The sequence below is a fragment of the Lagenorhynchus albirostris genome, chromosome 16 (assembly GCF_949774975.1).
Source record: "Lagenorhynchus albirostris chromosome 16, mLagAlb1.1, whole genome shotgun sequence".
Lineage (NCBI taxonomy): Eukaryota > Metazoa > Chordata > Mammalia > Artiodactyla > Delphinidae > Lagenorhynchus > Lagenorhynchus albirostris.
Genome location: NC_083110.1, coordinates 75,020,331 through 75,041,101, shown reverse-complemented (window position 1 = coordinate 75,041,101; position 20,771 = coordinate 75,020,331). Strand labels below are relative to the sequence as shown.

General features: G+C 51.7%; 1 protein-coding gene across 1 annotated transcript in view; it reads right to left on the bottom strand.

The window, feature by feature from the left end:
* Positions 1-416: 416 nt before the first annotated feature.
* HTRA1 (HtrA serine peptidase 1) overlaps positions 417-20,771 on the bottom strand; it is a 57,613-nt gene continuing 37,258 nt past the window's right edge. Inside the window, exons 4-9 of the mRNA XM_060126118.1 lie at positions 7,622-7,816; positions 6,553-6,585; positions 4,667-4,781; positions 4,046-4,103; positions 2,440-2,535; positions 417-1,129 (exon numbers count right to left, since the gene is read on the bottom strand). Of these exons, the coding sequence (XP_059982101.1) occupies positions 961-1,129; positions 2,440-2,535; positions 4,046-4,103; positions 4,667-4,781; positions 6,553-6,585; positions 7,622-7,816 (666 nt within the window). The 3' untranslated portion in view covers positions 417-960. The remainder of the gene's footprint in view (positions 1,130-2,439; positions 2,536-4,045; positions 4,104-4,666; positions 4,782-6,552; positions 6,586-7,621; positions 7,817-20,771) is intronic.

Genomic DNA, 20,771 nt, shown 5'->3' with positions numbered 1-20,771 from the left:
TCTCCTGAACCATCTCCCTTTCAGAAAGAGACCTAGTTCCTCAACGGAAGCTCTGGGGTCCCGCTCTGCATTCACCCCTCTACCCTCGGCCCTGTGCCTTGCCTGGCACACAGCAGAGGTCCAGAAAATCTTTGCGGACTTACTGCACGGTGTGTGGAGTTAACAGCCTCTCTTTAGTTTGAAAAGCTCCAGGTTCAAGGGCAACTGACCTCAGGCCGCTTTCATGAAGCCAGGGTGGCCAGGCACAGTGTTCACAGCACCGGTAAACCCCCGGGATGATTCTGAAATAACTGGTGCGACCTCAAGCTCAACCAGCAGGGAAAACGTGGTGCAACGAGCAGGCCGTTGACATTATACTCAATTCAAAGAGACTCCAACCAGCCGTTCCCAGCAAAGAAGGACGCCAGAAAGCAAAGTATGAAGAAGTATTTTAATAGCTCAAACTCCAAGTCACTGTGCTCCCAGTTCTGAAGAGGTTCCTAAAAGAGGCAACTTTGGCCATTTTGGAAGCCAGTGTTCACCCTCCCGTGGTCTCGGCAACTCCCTCCTCTGGATGCTGACTAGGAGGAAAGCATAAGCACGCCTGGTACCATTCTGGCTCCCGTGGGACCTTCCTCTTACCTACACGTTATAGCAACAGGCTTAGCTAGACTAAGATGATGACTCGGTTAAAGAAGGAGACAAACGTCGACTGTCCAAGCAGGAGCAGTCCAAGCTGGCAAGAAAAAGCACGCTGCGTACATACGATACAGAAGGGCGAGCTTCTGCCTGCGGGTTTACAACGTTACACTGGCTTTGCCTACGACCTATCAAGAAGGATTCTGCTGGCCAGTGTTTCTGCTGAACAAGCAACATGGCGGACAAAAGTCTTGGGCATCCAGTGCCACCAGCCCAGAGGCATCATGCATCGTCCACTGGAGAGTCTTTAAGGGAAACATGAAGTCCAGCTCATGCCTCTGCCTACGGGTCGATTTCTTCGGGAATCACGGTGATCATAATGTCTTCATTGCCCCTGCGGACAACCATGTTCAGGGTGCTTTCCTTCTTAATGACGTCACTGACGTCGTTGGCGGAGACCACGGACTGTCCATTGATGCTAATGATGACATCATTTTCCTTGAGCCCACCACTGCAACACAAAGGGAAATGCGATTGTAATGTTTCCATTCCTCCTGGTCTAACTGCCACGAAAGGTGATCAACTGTACATCAACAGAGGCACAGTTTAGGACCTAAAAGCCCAGAGCAAACAGGGTGGGGTAATAGTTAACTTATGTGAGACTGGCTTAAACCACCCATGGGTTGCGTTATTTCCTTTTGAGGTTTTTAGGCCACACCATCAATCATGTCCATTGTAGAAATGCCTACCAGCACTTGTATGATCTTATCATAGATGGACTCCAAAGGAGATGAGGATGTACCATCTACCATGTACCAGGACCGTGGCCAACTTGCTTGTAATGGGTGTTACAACTCAGAGAGCAGCTCCTACGGGGATGGGTTGATGGCTCTACTGTGAGACACCTGCTTTGTGCTGTTGCTGGGACTGTAGCTCTTCTATATGACAGTGTCCAATAAGCGGTTATGGTTCTTAATGGCCTAGCACAGGAGTCAGCGAACTTTTTCTGTACATGGCCAGATAGGAAATATTTTAGGCTTTGCAGGCCAGATGGTCTCCATCACAACAACTCAACGCCGCCGTGGTAGTCCAAAAGCCACCACAGACAATATATAATCTATTGGGCATGGCCGTGACCCAGTAAAACTTCATTTACATAACACTGGAATTTGAATTTCACATCACTTTCATGTGTCCTAAAATACTGTTCTCATTTAAATTTTTTCAACCACTTAAAAATGCAAAATCTATTCTTCCAGAGCTGGTTCCCAGGAAACAGTGTGCTGGCCCCTCCCTGGTCTAGCACCTCTCTCTGGATATTTCGTCGATACAGGTAACAGACCCTGATTGTTAGTTGACCTACTTCTTTTCATGTTATTTTGACGTCCCCTGGGTTATTTTTCTAGAGGTGTGGATAAGTACGGCCTGACTGATAACAGACATCATTAGCGAAGGCTTCAGGAGGAGACGCCTCCAGCAGCCTAGGACAGGACCGCTGCTCGGGGTCTCCGGGACATTGCTCCTTCAAGCCTCTTTCCCCAGCCAGGCCTGTTCTGGAGACTCATAACAAGTCCGACATCACTCTTTCCATCTGATACCCCTCCTCAAGAGGACTTTTGAAGATAGGAAGCAACCTTTTGCTGACGAGTCCTGAGCTGAACCAGGTTGGAAGTCCTGACTGGCAGAGTCGACCAGGGACGTCCGACAATTTTGTCAAGGATTCTCACAATCACCTGAGCTGATATGAAAAGAACAGCCCCCTGCCCCCTACCTTCAGGAAACACAAGGATATTAGGAAAAGGGAAAATAATTCTCACTCACGCTTCTGCGGGGGTATCAGGAATGACTTCGATGATATACGCTCCTGAAAGCACATCTGGGAAGTCTCGGTGGCGATCCTTCAGCTCCTTGGCTTTGCTGCTCAGGACAAACGTACCTGTATTACTGTTAGGTAACAACGGGGCTCCTGCCCCGCTTCTCCTTCCCTGATTCTAACGTAAAATTCCTCCAGGGATTTTGATTCTGCTTCAAATTGCCTATTTCCTAGAGTTACTGGATAACAGCAAGGGAGGTGTTTTATCATTATTATTATTAATTGATAGTAGCTACCACTTGAGGAGTCAGTACAATATAGTGGTGGGCCTGCTTTGGAGCCCCAGCTCTGCCGCTTCCTGACTGTGTGATCTTGGGCGGTGCTTAACCTCTCTGTGCCTTAGTTTTCTCACCTGTAAAACAGGGATAACGACATGGGGTTGTCGTGAGGACCCGATGAGACCATCTAGGTCCAGCACCTGGCCCAGTGCCAAGCACGTGATAAATAGTGGGCGGGGACGCCGTGGCTAGTGACCACTGCCACCACCCATTCATCCAAGCTTTGATACACATGAAATCACTCAGTCCTCACCACATACCAACATGCCTGCACAGTTATCCTCATTCCGGAGAGGAGGAAATTGAGGCACTCAGGGGTCAAGTCATCCCAAGGTCACAAGCCAGGAAACAGTAGAGCTGGGACAAGAACCCAGGAAGCTGGACCCCAGGGCCCGTATTCCTTCCTTACGCCTTCACCTCTCAGAGTTCCCAAACAAGACCCGATGCACGTTTCAGTCTTGGCAAGCCAGCTGAGAAAGGTACCACCATTTATTACATGTGTCTAAACTACTGTCGTGTGTTCACAATTAATAGCTAATTAACTACAATAATTAATACATTAATATTTATATCAGTATGTTCTGCTCCTTGCCAACTTTACCTACAAGAGTTTCAAGCGAGCCCTTAGGTACCAGGACTCCTACGATTACACCAGATGTTTTCATCAAGGTTAAAATACCAGTACGTTATGAGTCTGGCAGTCACATACCACAACTTCCACCAGCTCGGGAAAAACAAGCCCATCAGTCATGCTGGGCCTGACGGGCATTCCAGGAGCCTCAGGCCACAGGCGGCAGAGCTGAGGAAAGGCAGGGCGCTCTGGGGCTGAGGGAGGTGTTTCCAGGAGCCTCAGGCCACAGGCGGCAGAGCTGAGGAAAGGCAGGGCGCTCTGGGGCTGAGGGAAGGCAGGGCGCTCTGGGGCTGAGGGAGGTGTTCGGGGCACTCCTGGAATGTGAGTTTCAACAGAGCAAGTGGTGAAAGGAAGGCATGGGGGAGTGACGAACACCCCGGCTCTTCAGGCCTGCCTTCCAAGAAGAATGGAATCTTCCAGAAGGAAGGGCCTGCTCAGAACCCAGAAACAAACATGAAGGATAAAACAAGAGGCCAAGGCTAACGGTCCTCCTCTCTTTCCTAATGTTACTTAACTGTAACCAGAAACTGAGCTGTCTTGAAGCAAAGTAAGGTTTCCCTTTTAGGGGTACCAGTGAGAGTCTTCTGAAGTTCAGGTTTGTTTTAAATTTAAGACACAGACAGACACAGACATTCTGTTACCCACCTGGATGTCAGTGACATCATGCGGATGCCAATATACTTCTTCTTGGTGATGGCTTTGCCTGGAAAGGACAACAGAAGGTCAGCCCAGTTGGCGGCTGTGCCGGGTACACCACGAGCCATGGGGTCCAATCCCCCAGTTTGCTGTGTAGAGTCAGGACCATAGCGGGATGCGCTCGGCTTGTGGTTCAAATCCTGACTGGGGTCCTACCTGCCTCCTCTCTTCCCCAGGTAGAAGGTAAACATCACACCTGCAAGGGACCCTGTTGAGCCTCAAACCCCCAGCCTGACTCGAGCAGAAGGTTCAATAAACATTTGTGGAAGGAATGAGCTCCATGAATCTCAGTTTTCTCATCCATAAGATGGGACTAATAATTCCCACCTGCTCACGCAAAGGAATTAAATGACATAATGAATAATGAAGTGAAATGATGTACAGAAATCACCCAGGATCATGCCCGGTACATGCCAGATTGAACCATATGACACATTCATGATCATAGGTTGAAAATAGTCCAACACCTATGACCTAATACCATGGGCTTAATAGCGTGTGTTCCTTTCCCTTCTGACCTTCAGGGCGTCATTTTCCCCGACCCAAGTCCCCGCGGGGCACGTGCTCTACCTTTGGCTTGTCGGTCGTGGGATTCCGTTAGGAACTTTTTAATCTTATCAGATGGAATTGCAAAGGAGATACCAGCTGTCACTTTCAGTGTGTTAATTCCAATCACTTCACCATCCTGAAAAGCAAGATGGAAACAGCTTACTGAATCCATGAAGGTTCACCTGAAGATATGCACCGATAGAGAGTGGAGAATTTGCAAGAAAGGAGGCTTGGAGCTTCTTCAGAGAAATGTGTGAGGTGGGGGGAGCTGGAGGGAGGGGGCTCCTGGGTCGTAGAGGGAGAGGCCCGACTTGGGCAGCGTAAGCCAATCTCAGCAACGGAAGAATCGACACCCACTCGACTCAGAGCTGAGTGATCACCACGCCGAAAGCACAGCAACAGACACGACAGACAGTTTCAAAATGCACATTTGCTCCTTTGGCATGGAATATGCTTCCAAAAGCCCCAGAGTCCTTTAGATGGCTGTCCACACCTTCCTGTTTCCCCCATTTCCAGTGATCTTAAGATTCCTCTGTTGGGACTTCCTTGGTGGTGCAGTGGTTAAGAATCCGCCTGCCAATGCAGAGGACACGGGTTCGAGCCCTGGTCTGGGAAGATCCCGCATGCCGCGGAGCAACTGAGCCCGTGCGCCACAACTACTGAGCCTGAGTTCTAGAGCCCTCGAGCCACAACTACTGAGCCCGAGTGCCACAACTACTGAGCCCGCGTGCCACAACTACTGACGCCCGAGTGCCTAGAGCCCGTGCTCCGCAGCAAGAGAAGCCACAGCAATGAGAAGCTGGACACTGCAACGAAGAGTAGCCCCCGCTCGCCACAACTAGAGAAAGCCAGTGTGCAGCAATGAAGACCCAACACAGCCAAAAATAAATAATAAATAAATAAATTTATTTAAAAAAAAAAAAGATTCCTCTGCTGACGTCAGGGAGAAACAACCTTAGCGCTTAGGGTGGACGGACTTCATCATCAGCAAAACAAAGTCTCACTTCCAAGCTGACTCCGGGGCACTTCGGGGAGGCAGAGGGCTCACAATCGCATCTCACTGCCTCTGCTTGTCACAGACTAGCTTTAAATCATGGAGGAAGCCAGTCTACAGGGTGTGCTTCAATTCAAGATAAATTCACAGTTCAGTGAATGCCACACCATAGGGAACAATCCTGGTATAGCAGTCTTGCCTCACACCATCCAACCATTATTCTGAACACTATTGTTAAAGGGTCGTTCAACTCGGACTTAGAACAGAAAACTGCCAGGAGAGTTTAAGTCACTTCTTGCACATTTCCCGTAGTGCTGAGCCCGACTCAGAGGGACCTCAAGAAGGCACTGCCATCCTGCGCTTTGCTAAACAAGGCCTCGATTTCATCACCTGTAAATGAGAGTTGGGATGGGTGACCCTGAGCTGCACCCTGGCTCTGACTGTCTGATTCTAAGGCTTCCCTTTTTTGCTTAAATAAAATATAAACTTAGGTGACATCTTTGTGAGCAGGGTAACTCCTCATTCCAGCCTGGTCTTAGAGGAGGGCCCCTGGCCAAGACAAACCCTGTGGATGAGCCATGCCAGCTCCTTAGGCAGCGTAGGGACAGGCCAGAACTGCTGACACCTTCAAAATAAAGACCCACTCCTTTAACCACTCCTGGATTGGACCTGAATTCCAATGCCTTTACTTGTAACTTTGAAACATAAGCATGTCTGCTGGCATAGCAGTTCCAATCCAAACTCCATCATGCCTTACTCTTTGCAGAAAAGATAAGAAGAGTAATCTGCAAGGTACAGTACAGTCACAGATTTCACTTTAAAAGAATTAGATAATGCGCTTTGGCAAGTTCATGTGTGAAAAGAAACCAAAAGGAAGAAAAAGACATGTACGCAGATTTTTTAAAGGCCTTACCAGGTTTACTAATGGGCCTCCGGAGTTTCCATACTGAAATTAAGCAAAAACGAAAAGGTTATGAGTTTATGTCATTACATGGTCCAATCTAGTTCTCTGCCTGGCAGGTCCCTGAGTGCAAGTTCTTGCCGGAGTTTTGTTCCTGTCTACCTAGTATTTTGCTGGGAAAAAAAGGACCTTAAACAATTTTCAGAAAGTTTTAGACGTGCCATAAAGGGGATATAGATAGATATAGATAGATAGGTAGATAGATGGATGGATTTTTTTTTTTTTTTTTTGCCAACTACAAATTCCCAAAGGCCAACTACAAATTCCCAAAACACCCAACACATCTTCCTTGTCTTGGCAATAGGCTGGCTGCCCACTTGCTCCAGTATCACAGTATTTCAAATCTTCAAAACTGCCCCCCCTATATCTATGTGACCCCCTACTTTGCTGCTTGGCCTGGAAATCCACATGGCTTGCTCTATTTCCATTACTTCATGAAGATCACAAGAAAGTTTGGGAAAAAAGCCTACCAGACGCAGCGAGTGCACAAGACACGCTGTGTTTCTTATTTATTAGATAGATGTAGGGGGAAATGCTTTTTAGAAACGTTAATCCTATAGGGAAACAGCTGAAGTGGAAAAATGTGACTTAAAAAAGATCCCATTGATGAGATTGTGTGTGATAATCCTTGACCTCATTAGACATCGAATGGGTCGGCCTGATGCACAGACCGCTCCCCCCACAAGGCAATGCAAACTCCTCTCGGGGCTACAGAGACTGTGTTGAGGTGAGCATCCCTCCTGCCACGAAGTTGAACAAGCAGCTCCAGCCAGGGGTGGCTGACCCTGGGGCAGGGCGGCAGGGGGCATGGAGAGCTCCTGCGGGCTGCAAACTTTGGCAAATCTCAAGTTCCCGTCACAGGAGTCCCCGGAGACTGCCAACAGGCTGAGGACCAGCCCTCTGCCTCATCTGCTTTAGGAGATCCTTGAAAGCACCTTGAGGATCCTGACTCCAGCCCTGGTTCCTAAGCCCAGCCCAGCTTTCCAAAAGCCCACACGACCCTGCAGCGGAGAGGGCTCACGTTGATGATGGCGTCTGTCTGGATGTAGTCCATGTCCGAGTTCCGGAGCCCCAGCTCTTTGCCTCCTCGCTGGGTGGTGCTGACAATGCCAGTGGTGACAGTGTTCTGAAGGGAAAACGGGCTTCCAATGGCAACCACGAACTCTCCGGGCCGCAGCTCCGAGGAGCGGCCAAGCAGTAGCACGGGCAGCTTTCCCTGGAAACACAAGGTTGGCGTTGCTGCATTTGGTTAAGCGAACAGAACGGATAAACGCACAGATGTCGTGGAGCGCCAGGTAAGGGACACCGCTCATACCCACCAGGCCTTGCAGGAAACCGAGGTCAGGCCTAGCATCCCTTCCCGGCTGAGGACTATCTTCCCTCCCACCCAAGATAATCAGTGCCTCCTCGTAAGCTGCTGCAAGTCAAGTGCGCACTGCCACTGCCACACGCCAAGGAAGACGTGGGACGGACACTGGAGGCCAGCTCAGGGTCTCAGCACATCTTGAAGCTATCAGCACAGACTTGCTCTGAAATCCGGAGGCCAGGAGACAGAGGGGACAGGTTTAGGACTGGGGGCAAGCCTGACCGCAGCACTCTTAGAGAGCCACCGGGAAGGATCCAGAGCCCACCCCCCACCCCACCCCCCCCACTTATCATAGGCTCGTCCCTCCTGGGTTCTGAAGAATCAGGGGCTCTGTGGGCTTGCAGCTGCCCTGACTCCGTCCGGTGCATCTCTGTGCTAAGCACATGCAATCCTGGGGAGGGGCAGGGGTGGGGCTGGGGGCAACAGGGCATCCAGGGCCCCGAGATGCCAAGACCCAAGAGGTGGGCTCTCTCCTTGCCTGGAAAGGTCTTGCATCAACCACCTCTGCTCCCGTCCCTGGCGGGCTGATTAACCCAACAAAGGCTGGTTGATCCCCGATGCCCTGTGAGGGCCAGGCAGAGTCAGAAGCCCCAAACTACTCTTCAAACCAAAACTGGACAAAATAAAGCCAGCTCTCGTCACTAGGGCTGAGCTGGGCTTCCATCTGAGAAGGCTCTAAGCTCTCCTCCCTCCCTTCCTCCCTGGAGCCAGGCAAACCTCCGAGTTCCTTTCTCCTTTGTTTTCTGAGACAAAATGAGCAGCTACTCTGAACAGTGTGGACCAGCCCAGAAAGCAAAGAGCTGGCCCAGGCCTAGTGCTAATTGCGAGGTAAGAGTCCTCATGTTCGTCCACCTCGAAAAAGAAGGAAAGAGGAGAGGAGGCTGGGAGGGTGCAGGGGGTGGAAACCAGCGGTTACTTAGCACTTCCTTCGCCGGGATGAAGCAGACGCCAGCTGATGAGATGGGGAGATCACTCAGCCCATTTGACAGATGAAGACACTGAGACTCCAAGCAACTGGGTGACTTGAGACCAGCCAGGGATTTAAAAGTGCAACCCCGAACCCAGACTCTCATCCACCACAAAGCACCGAGTCACAAAGAACCCCCTGTGACCCCAAATAAGGAAGATGCTGGTCAGGAACAAGCTGGGTCAGAAAACTCAAGGAGGAAGAAGGGATATTGAAGAAGGGATCCAAGACCTAAACCTTTAAGGGGCTGCATGAGAAGGGATGCCCCTCAGATCACAGGTACTGAGAAGCCTAGAAGAGTGCCCCAGTGAAGAGCACGGACCTGGGACCAGGCAGCCTGATTAGATCCTGGCTCAAGCTTACAGCCACTCTGGTCCTCAGTGTTCTCACCTGGAAAACGGGAATAACGCGGCACACATATCTCTTTGGTGTGTTGTCAGAATTAAGTGACTTGAGACCAGAATGGCTCTTTGAAGAGCACCTGGCTCAGTTAAGCACCACATAACTGGGACACGTAAGCATCAGAGGTGTTGGTTATTGTTATTAGTATCAGGGTCTGTGCAGTCTCAATGCGGGAAACCCCACCAACGAAACTCCCACAAAGTAGCGCATGTCACCCAGCCCTCCACTAGGAGGAGGCTGGTGGCACAGGCCTGCCCTGACAGTGACACTTTGCCCTTGCGGTCACCTGAGGCTGGCGTGTGTGGTACTGCTCTGGAGGGGGCAGCCTGCAGTCCCCACTCCCCGAGCTCATCCAGAAGCACGCCAATGAGCTCAGCGTGGCCTGTTTACCCTGGGCCCGCGCCAGCCGCCCCTGCCAGGAATGACTTCATCCAGTAGCCACAGCGGGTGGGTGGGCAGGAGTCAGGGCCAGTGATGAGCACTGACCACTGTGGGGAGGCCCGCCAGGGACACTAGCATTCCTTCAGGGCCCAGGGACTGCTTTCAGGGCTGGGCTTGGGGGGTGGGCAAGGGGACACAGTGGCGAAGGCTCCTGGGCTGGGTTTGCCAGGCTGCCCAAGATTACAGTTGCTTTTCACCAGCTTCAAGGCAAGAGTTCAGGTTCAAACACAGAAAGGCGGGCCCAGCCCACATCAGCTCAGCCACAAGCCGAGAACCACATCAGAAAGTTACAGGGCAGGACTCACTGCGGAGGGTCCTCATGAGCATTTGCTCACCGCCCGCCCCCGTTCCTCCAACTCCAGCCCCTAGGAAGGGGGCCAGACCCAGGCCCCTGCGTCTCAGGGGGTTGAGAAGGCAGAGGGGCCCAAAGACAGCGCTCCCTGGAACTCCCCTCTTCCAAGTCAGAGCTCAGGCCCAGGGGATGGGAAAAGGAGGCACATGTTCTTGGGGAGCAGAAGCTGTGAGGACGGAGGGGAGAGACCCCCCAGGAGGGAAGGAGAACACCCAGGGCCTGCCGCTCAGCTGGCTGCACTCACTGGGGTGGAACAGGCCTGTGGCCAGTAACGGGGCCCAGGGAAGCCTGTGGATGAGCTTGGGTCCAGCGCAGTGAAGTCACCACACTGTAGTGACCATGCAGGCTTGGACAAGTGGACACCAGTGATAGGAGCCCAGAGTCTCCCCCGAGGACCAATCCGCACTTCAACACAAGGGGAAGAAATTCGGATCACAAGTGGTCATTTAGCCAAACCTGCACCGATGGCAACACCAAGTATCACCTTGTTTAAGTTTTTATTCACTCAAACATCTCCTAGATTCTAAAGGACAATCATAAGACAGAAATAAGCAAGTGGACACGTATCAAGGGGGATCCTTGACTATGAAGCTTGGACTGATGCGAAAGGAATGACACAGGTGACATTTTACCTCCCAGGTGACAAAGCACTTTCATGACCCCCTTGGCAGTTAGGGCATGTTTCCTCCCATCTTACAGATGTGGAAACTGAGGCTCAGAGAGGGAGTGACTTCTCACAGCTCACGAGCAGCCTGGCTAAACGAGAGAACAGGTCTCCCACCTCCCAGACCTTCACTGCTTGTAGGTGTTAATGTGAATTCTAATTGTAGGCAGAAATCTTTGCAAGAGAGTGACGTGGGGCAGAGATGTGGCCAGGCCAGATTTACAGCCTTCATGAGGTCAAAATGCCTTTTGGGGGCCATTTGGCTCCCGTCTCCCGCAGGTGCCAGTGGGCCGCACAGGCGCCAGGCTCTCCAGCCTGCTCCAGACCCAAGTGGGGCTCACCTCGGCCTCCCTCCTCACCTTGGGCCTGTCTGCTCGGCGCAGCTATACCTCTGCTGGCCAAATTCCTATTCGGCAATTGAGCGTTTTATTCCACAGCTGTGTAGACACACGCTCCACGGGGGGACTCGGGGGGAGACGAAAAGCAGATACGGCTGGAAGCGCCAAGGCACGCCTCGGCCTTGACCTGTGGATGGGAAACCCTGGGGCCACCCGTTCCTGGTTTAACCCCGCGCTGCTGTCCGCAGGCTGGTTCCCAGGCCGCCCACATCAAAGCCGGCTCCGGGCTCCCTGCAGCAGACACTCTGTCTGAGCCCCCCTGGGAAGTGGCCCAGCCACAGGCCGTCTTGGAGATGCCCGACCCTCTCCTAACAGCCCACATCTCAGCACCTCGCAGGAGCCTCGCAACACGCCTACGAAGTAAAGGCACAGACATCCATCCTCCACTTGGCAGCCGGGAGGAGCAGAGTGGGAAGGAGGACGACTGGGCCGTGAGGCTCCCGTTCCTTGTCTCCAGATTCTCCAACCACTGGCGGGGAGGGAGGGTGAAATGCAAGTCGGGTACACAGCAAAGCCGGGATGGGGAGCTTGAACATGGCAAAAGCTCAACCCCGAGCTCCGGATCAGAGCGGAGCAGACGCCCTCGGGTCCCACCAGGAGAGCGCGCAGCTCACGTTGTCCCAATCCCTCCAGGACGAGGGGCATCCCAACGTGTGGCCATCACACTGCCCGTTCTCAAGGTCATGCTCTTGTTCATGAGAGGGAGGAACCTGGGAGGCCAGTGGGGAAGGGGGACGTCCGCGTTGAAAGGCACAGCATCCTCGGTTTGCAAGTGACTCACTTGTGCTACATGCCGGCCTCACAGCAGAGTCAACAAGAGGGGCTGGAAGGGAACACAGATCCTGAGAACAACCGGGTCGTCGGCCATGCCAGCCAGGCCGATGGAGACAGCCCAGACGAGGGTGTCAAGAGTCCTGCGTGTGGACTCTACGTCCGAGTTAAATCACTAACTACAAGCCGTAGGCAGGATACTAATGGCGTGATAGACTTACTGCTAAAACCTGGAAGAGGTTGGTGAGTAGCATGATTAAAGAAGGCTCTTACTGTTCGTTTAGATGCCAACAAACAAACAGACAACAACCAGCAGGCCTGGCATCACCGCTCCCACAAAACGCTGCCTACATGAAAGAGAACTTTCTCAACAACATTCACTGAGGACGGGCCTGGCACAGGGAACATGAAAGATCAATGAAACCCACCCGTGCCCTCCAGGCTTACTGTCTGATGGTGGGGGGAAACACACAAGCCAGCAGAACACACAGCAGTAAAAAGAGATAAAATCCATCTCCCTTCCCAAGGGCAGCTCAGCCTAGAATCTTCCATAAAGGCTAAATATAGATCAACACTAAAAATGATTTGGAGGCATCAATTAGGGTTTTTTTGGGTTTTATTTTCAGCTGCAAGTAACAAAAAACCCAATGCAAAGTGGAGTGAACATCCACCTGCTCACGGGCGCGATGGCAGAGGGCTGCTCCCTTCAAAGGCTCAAGGACAACGTCAGTCAAGGAGAAGCTCCTGCCTTCCTTCCGTCTGATCAACGGCAGCCTGGGCCCATGGTCACAGGAGGGCCACAATCATTCCAGGCATGACATAAAGATGCAGCAATGCCCACTGGAAGTAACAGACTCTTTTCTCCCTTGTGTGTCTCTTCAGAAGAGCTGAGAATCCAGAAGGGCCCAGCACATTCTTCCTCGTGGGTCATCAGCCACTGCCTGGTCATAGGTTATCCTCAACCACCCTTAGGTGGGGGGGGATCATGGCCCTGGTGACTGCCTTAGCCTCTCAGGATTTGCCTGAGTTAGGAATGCGGGGGGCGGTCAGGAGGGGACCTAAAACAAACTCAGGGCTGGGCCACCATCAGAGTCCACCAAAGCTGGCTCCTTTTACAGTGGTGATGCTCATACGTGTCTGGAAACATCTGTAGGTGTACATTCCTTCATGCAGCTTTCTTTTTTTGGCAGAGGGGAGAAAGAGGAGAAGTCCGCTTCAGAGGAAAGCAATGGCCACACATTTCTAGGGCAGTCAGCGTGAAATACAAGTGGTCCGAGCAGAGCCTCATCCGTGTAGACAAGCCTCCCTCTTATTCGCATGCCCCACACGCCTTGTGCTCTGTCCCATGAGCAGATGGGACGGGCATAGTGCCCATTCCGCTCACCAGGGGACCGACGGTCCTGCAGCTGGTGGTGGTGGTACCGAGAGCCCAGGTGTTCTCAGCAGTGCTCACCGCCCAGATGCTCAGGGTGCACAGCCAGCCACCAAAGAAGAGCCTCTCCATGCCAGACCTTGCCGCGGGGCAGGGCGGGAGACGGGGGCAGACCTGACGCACAACAGGGCCAGGGAGCTGAAGGAAAGCAGAGCAGAGGCCACAGCCAGAGGAAGCCGAGGTCACACGTCCTCGGGGTGAGGGCCCAGGCCACGGTGGTACCCTCAGACAAGCCCCCGCTGTGTGGCACTGCCTGCTTCACGGGCTCGCCGTGTGGCCTGGGATCCCCCTGAAGGGGCATCACAACTGCTGATTCCCACAGGGAAGAAAAGGCCTGTGCTGAGTAAGGGCCCTGGCTGATGACTTGCTATGGGCTTATCCTCCAGCATCCACAAAGGGTGGTGCAGAGTGAAGACACAGACAAAACACACACACAGCACCACCACAGCCTCCACGTACGCTGGGAGCACACAGTCCCAGGGAGCAGGGCATCCGTATTAACTCACTCTGACCTTGGGCCACGTGACAGACTTCTCTGGGTCTCAGTTTTATCACTTCTAAAATAAGGGAGTTGAGCCTGGTGATGTCCAAAGTCATCCCAGCTCTGACAATTAGGGATCTTTCCAGAAGACCTGGTAGATTTCAAAAAAAAAAAAAAACCTATTAGCAGACAATGGTTAAATTGGTGAGATCAAAACAAGCACCAGACGTACTTCCCTGGTGGCGCGGTGGTTAAGAATCCGCCTGCCAATGCAGGAGACATGGGTTCGAGCCCTGGTCTGGGAAGATCCCACATGCCGCAAAGCAACTAAGCCCATGCGCCACAGCTACTGAGCCTGAGCTCTAGAGCCCACGAGCCACAACTACTGAAGCCCAACACGCCACAACTACTGAAGCCCAACACGCCACAACAACTGAAGCCTGTGCACCTAGAGCCCGTGCTCCGCAACAAAGAGAAGCCACCGCAATGAGAAGCCCACGCACTGCATCGAAGAGCAGTGCCCGCTCGCCACAACTAGAGAAAGCCCGTGCGCAGCAACGAAGACCCAACACAGCCCCAAATAAATAAATTTATTTATTTTTTGAAAAAGAAAAAGAACAAGCACCAGAGTCCTTAATAAATCTCTTTTCATACAGCTTCGCAAAGAGGTCAGATGATCCCTGCAAACTCTTACAGCCGCAAGAGGAAAGGGGATTCCTGGAATTCTCCAGACGCTGGCTCAGCCAGAAATCATCTAGAGCGGACCTAAAAACAATGACCCATCAACATTTCAGCTTCTGGCCACCCTGGGTTTGGCCTAAAAGCCCTTGAGCGCTCCTCTCGTTGCAACCTCATTCACTAAAGCTTGGAGAGAAGAGCAATAAAATGAACAAATAAAACTAAAAGAAAAATTGGCAACTTTCTTTTAACCTCATGAGACAAGTCAACTACTTCTTTCTCTTCCTTGCAAAGTATAAACTGCTCCTGTTACAAAAACATTTTTGTTGCTGAATCTGCAGAAGCCACTGTATCCACCAGCTGCCCAGCACACTGTTTTCAAGAGGCTGGGGTTTGCAGGCTGGTGTTGTGTGTTGGATGAAGTTTGCTTCAAAGGTTAATGTTGCAGCAACTGGCTGAGACTCAACTAAGTGATTCAGTGTGTCTTCTGGAAACAGTTATGCTAACCTTTCATTTTCTTTAAAAAAATAGGCAATGGGGGAAAAGAGCACATCTCCCGTGCGCGACCCCCATACACAGCAAGAAGCAGTGCCACTGAACTTGCATGCTTCCTAAGGAACAGCAAACTAGACCACAGAGTTCAGGGGGATGTTAGCAGCTAAGACTTGCCTGAGACACAGGGATCCCGCCTGGGGAAGGAGGGAAGTGAGCCCACGAGGGGCTGAGGGACAGGGGAATGTGAGCAGATGGGTGGACCCAGATGAACCACAGATCTGCTACATAATTTGCAGGGCCCAGGACAAAATAAACATGGAGACGCCTTGTTCATAAAGTGCATAAAAAGTCCCATTAAAGGTACTAAAATATAAAGCTTTTTTTTCCCTTCTATAGTCTCTCTCTCTCTTCATCTGTCCCGATGTTTTTATTTGCTGTTCAGTGTCATGCTCCCTGGGGCACAAAGATTTTCATGGGGTGAGTGCAGACCCAGGAGACTCAGACTCAGTGCTCTGCTCACCAGCTACTGGACAGACCCATGCACTGTGCCCGAGCAGCGACAGGGTAGTAGAGCCAGGCCTCTCCCCATCCCAAGAGCTCACTGCCCCAACCCACAGAGGATGGACCACCCCCAAGGGCACTGCAACTTCCTTCGGCACCAGGAGGCACTAGGTACCCGGATGGGGTGGAAAAGGCTTAGCCCTGCCTCGCTGCCAGCAGAATGACCTGTGGCATCATCCACCCGCTGCCCAAGATGCTGTGGGGTGTATGTACCCCATGCCTGTACTCCCTGGGGGAAGGAGGGTGGCAGTGATTGCTGTGCGGGGTCCGAGGTCCCAGGGGCCAGAGGAGTAGGGAAGCCAAGAACCCATCCTGGGGAGGTAGGAAGGCAACAGGAAAAGAAACAGGGCGGAGGCCAAGGCTCTAAGCCCCAGCACATACTCCGCTGTCTCATCAGACTTCACGTACAAAGCACAAAATTCAAAGATAAAATTAAAACAAAGACCTCAGAGCATTAAACCCTCAAGCGGGGTTCCGTTCTGAGCATAGGGGCTGTAAGGGCACAGGTCACATGCCCATAAAGCAGCTGTGCCGGGGGAGGAGGAGGTGAACCAAGACTGAGATGCTTGGCATTCAGATTAGAGAGCGGAGAGGTTATCAGTGACGACAAGGTCAAGGGTACCACCAAGAGAGGGCGGCTGCAGTGCGCAGGTGAGCCGGGAGGCCAGGCCAGGAAGGATCTGCTACACAGCACCGAGATCACAACACGCGCTGAACTCGGAAGAACCGTGTAATCAAGTTACCCCTGTCCGTTTCCCCAGATTGACATTACAGTTGCTATACAGGGAGGGGAGGAGGGGAAGAGGTGGGATGAGTGGGGGGATGTTCAGGTGGGACAGACAAGAGAAGTGGGGGAGATGGAGAGAAAGAGAGAAAAGGAACAGAGGATGGTTACGAAAAAACAAAATAGAGAAAGGGCTGATGAAGCAAACTTCCCCCTCACTGTTTATGCACAGCACCGTGACATTTAGACTCCTTTAGGCTACATCAAGAAACACTGACATTTCAAATATTCCCGTATAGAAATGTCAACATTTCTATACGGGAGCCCTACAGCCAGTGACTGTATATAGTTTGTGGCATGGAGAGTAGGAGAAACACCATCTCATCAAGTGTAACTTTTGTCTTCTCATCTATCAACCCCTCCACTTTTTTTTTTTTTTTGCAGTAGGCGGGCCTCTCACTGCCGTGGCCTCCCCCGCCATGGAGCACAGGCTCCGGACGCGCAGGCCCGGCGGCCATGGCCCACGGGCCCAGCCGCTCCGCGGCATGCGGGATCCTCCCGGACCAGGGCACGAACCCACGTCCCCCGCATCAGCAGGCGGACTCCCAACCACTGCGCCACCAGGGAAGCCCTCAACCCCTCCACTTTTATCTGGCGGCTTCAAGTTAGCCACTGCTGCTACAGCGTTGTTTGGCCAATAAATATTTATGAAAATCATTGGATGTGAAAGTGAATATATGAACAAATAAACAAATCAGGTCTTAAAAGATCCGTTAGGATCTTAAAATTGGGATTAGTCCAATATTTGGACTAACCCTGGGGTTAGCCAGGGCCTGGCATTTCAGTTTGGGTAAGGACTCCAGTTGCAGCCTGGTTTTCAGCCGTCTATACGGTGGTAGGCTCAGGGCTCAGGTGGGTAAAGGGACAACTTATACCCACCAGCTCCGCAAAGGGAAGGGCTGTGGTCTCACTCTGGTAGGTTCAGTGCTCAACACATAGCAGCCACTCGGTAACTGCTGAACTGAATTGAGGGCACAGTGACCATTACCCATGACCACACAGAGCTCATGTGGCTCCATATGCAGGATATATCATTCTTGTAAAATTTATTGTAAAAAATTCTTAAAGATGTATAACCTCCTCTAGATAAAAATAATTTGAGATGGTCAATGACACAGGGCTTACTACAATGAGTTAATTCATATCTCTTTATGACATAAAATGGTGGCATAGGAAGTATTCTAGCCACAGGGCCAATGGTTTCTATGAGCTGCCTGGCAGCCAAAGCAAAAAGGGAAATACCCTGAGTCATATGTTCTCGTTATCAGATTCTGGTGCCTTATTTAACAAAAGTGACTTGTTGCTTAGCACATTTATTAGAATAATCAGTCCTCAGTTCACCAGAATGTCTTGTTTCTGCCTTGCCATAGAAAGTGGTTGGTTTTAGGAAACCAGTTTTGGGAAACTGCCTGCATCCTGCCATGAATAAGAGGCGACCAGCTCATTCTGAACCCTTTGCACTTCTAGACTCTCAGGAGATTGACTACATAAGAAATTGGAGCTTTCCAGAGTATGATCGGGAACCCCAAAGAACCAAGGCCAATAAGATACATGGACAATATGCAGAGACACCGGCTAACCAGAAGCACTGGCTTGTGTTCCGGAGGCCTCTAAAAAACTCACTGGGAAATAAGTTTGCACTGGGCCGAAGGTCCAGGTCCTCAGGATGGGCAGAAAGGAAATCTAAGCGACCCGAGGTACCCCGCTCTTCCGTTGGCTGGCTCTGTCTGTCCTCCACGTCTCAGCTTGGATGTTACCTCCTCAGATAAGCTTCTCTGCCTATACTACCTTCAGGGTCTCCCCAGCTCCAGTGCCTTCTCCTGCTTCTTCTATCTGTTCTTTCATTGTCCCAACGACCCTATTTATTCCAGTTTACCTGTTTCCCACACTAGACCATAAGCTCCATGGCTTTTGCCCATTGCTGTTACATCCTCAGCACCTAACACAGTGTTTGGTCAAATAGATGCTCAATAAATATTTATGGACTCTGTGAATGAATAAGGAATAACTGAAAGAATGAACCAACAAGACCTTAAAAGATCATTAGGATTTAAAATTGAATAATAATTTGGAAAACATCTTCAAATTCACAAAATTCCTCTCTACCGATATTACAGAGAAATGGTCAAAACTAAGGCCTCTCTCTGCTTAATCCAGCAAGACCGAAGCATCTTCTTCAGCAAAGAAGCACAGTCCCCACAAGAGCAAATGAGATCAGCTTCTCTGCCCTTTCCCCTGTAGTGACCTCGTGCTTCACCTCACTTGGGTCTTAAGAGTATATTTTGGTCCAAACACACTTTGCTCCTTTAGAACAAGGTGTTAATCATCTCACACTGGGGTTGGCAAACTTTTTCTGTGAAAGGCCAAAGAGTAACTACTTTTGGCTTCACGGGCCATGTGGTCTCCATCCCAACTACTCTACTCTGCTGCCGTCCAGCAAAAGCAGCTGTAGACTCTACTGATACATAAGCAAATGGGCATGGCTGTGTTTCAATAAAACTTTATTTACAAAAGCAGATGGAGGGCCGGATTTGGACTGCAGGCCACAGCTAGCCAACCCTGGGCCCCAACACACTGCTACTCACTCACTAAACTGACAATGCTTGCCCTCCCTCCTCATTGAAGGGGACATTCCCGATGAAGCATCTACAAATTCAGTCCCGACAACCCAGCTGCTTTGTCAGAACCATAAATAAGAGTCTTGGTCAAATACCCTGAAGAGAGTCTGCCAAAGTGAAAAAAAGCATTACCATATTAAGAGAAAAGCATAGCCAAAGAATTTCCTTAACAATCAACTAAGCTCTTGAAATGGGGCCAGAGAACACACAAGGGCTCCAGCTCTGATAGTCTGGGGAACTGAAATATTTTCATTCCGCGAGAAGCTGCAGTCAGAACAATGAGAAGCCTCCAATGAGAAGCCTCGTCCCCATGAGCCTCTGGACACAGGCTGGCCCAGAGCAAAAAACGCCGGCTTCCACGCCAGCGTCTGGATTGACATCACCTAATGCGATACTGATCTGCATCCCCCTAAAAATGGTAAAAATCAATACGGTAACAGAAGCCTCGTTACATCGACAGGGTCTGGGGCCTCTTTAACGAATGCAATGCAGGCCTCTCAGTTCAGGGAGAAAAAGAGGAGAGACCACAAAACAACCAGGACGGAGGGAGTGGGGAAAAGAATTCAAATGGAAAAACACAGAAACAAAATACAAGGGTAACTATGGTAGGGCAAGCAGCATTCCAGCTCTTGGTTACTTTACAAGCATGAGTGACAGACTCCAGAAGATGGGGAGCCGGTCCAGCACAGGCTCTGTGTTATCTGATCCACTTTTGGATGAGCTCAGGCGGCTGAGTCAGCGCCTTCTGACAATCAGGTTGTCTGAGGGGAACTGGCTGAAGGCTGGGCGCAGGGTGGGGGAGTGGAGGGGCACGAGTCACACCTGGCACCCGCCACTCCCCTCCCCCACCATCGTCCCCAGGCCGCCTGGACCCTCCTCACTCAGAGAAGTTGGGGCAGATCCACTGCAAGCAGGCCACGTTCCAGGAGACAGGCCTGGAGAGACCAGAGCCCGCTCAGCAGGAGAAGGACCCTCTGCCCACAAAGCAGCCCCCGTGCCCAGGGCTGTCACTCTTCAGCCACTTCAAACAGGGCCATAGGTGGCATCTGGCCCAAAGGTGGCCAAGGGCGGATGCAGGTCCGGGAGTGAGGGAAGAAAACCACTTCACAAGCCTCGACAAGCTTGCTTCCAAATATTCCCCTGGGTGTTGGCGTCGGGGTAAAAATGCCCACAGGAAACCTCACCACCTCACCAGGGCTCTGAGTTACCAAAGACCGCAGAGCCACGGGGGCCCCAGCAAAGCAACATGCCGTCCGTCCAAACCCCAGGCAGCCGTTGGATCAGATGAGAACTGGCCTCAGAGTCTGGGGGCTGCTGCCCTGCAGTCAGCCTGCTGCGCGGTCACCTCCTCGCCAGAAAGGGGTCAGCGGATCACTGCAGGCGCCCCAGTGCCTCCCCGCTCCCCGAGCCCTCAGGGCAGCCGGCCTTGCCTGCCGTTGAGCGGAGGGCTCGCGGTTCACACCCAGGACACTGCTGTTGAGCCTCCACCTCCTCACAAGGGACTAAGACAGGTGCGCCCCTCACACTCCAGCAGCAGAGGGAAACTGATATCCACAAGTGAATAAGACCATCGTGAGTTACGATGAGGGGGCGAGAAGGGACAAATGAATGAGGAAATGTGATCACCTCCGGGGTTACGCATCCCCTGAGTGACGAGGGGAGGTTGGGACGTGGGGCGTTCCCCGGGGTAGGGGGTCAGGGAAGGGCCGTCTGGGGCAGAGGCAGAATTTAACCCAAGGCCTGAAGGACAAGGAAGGTCAC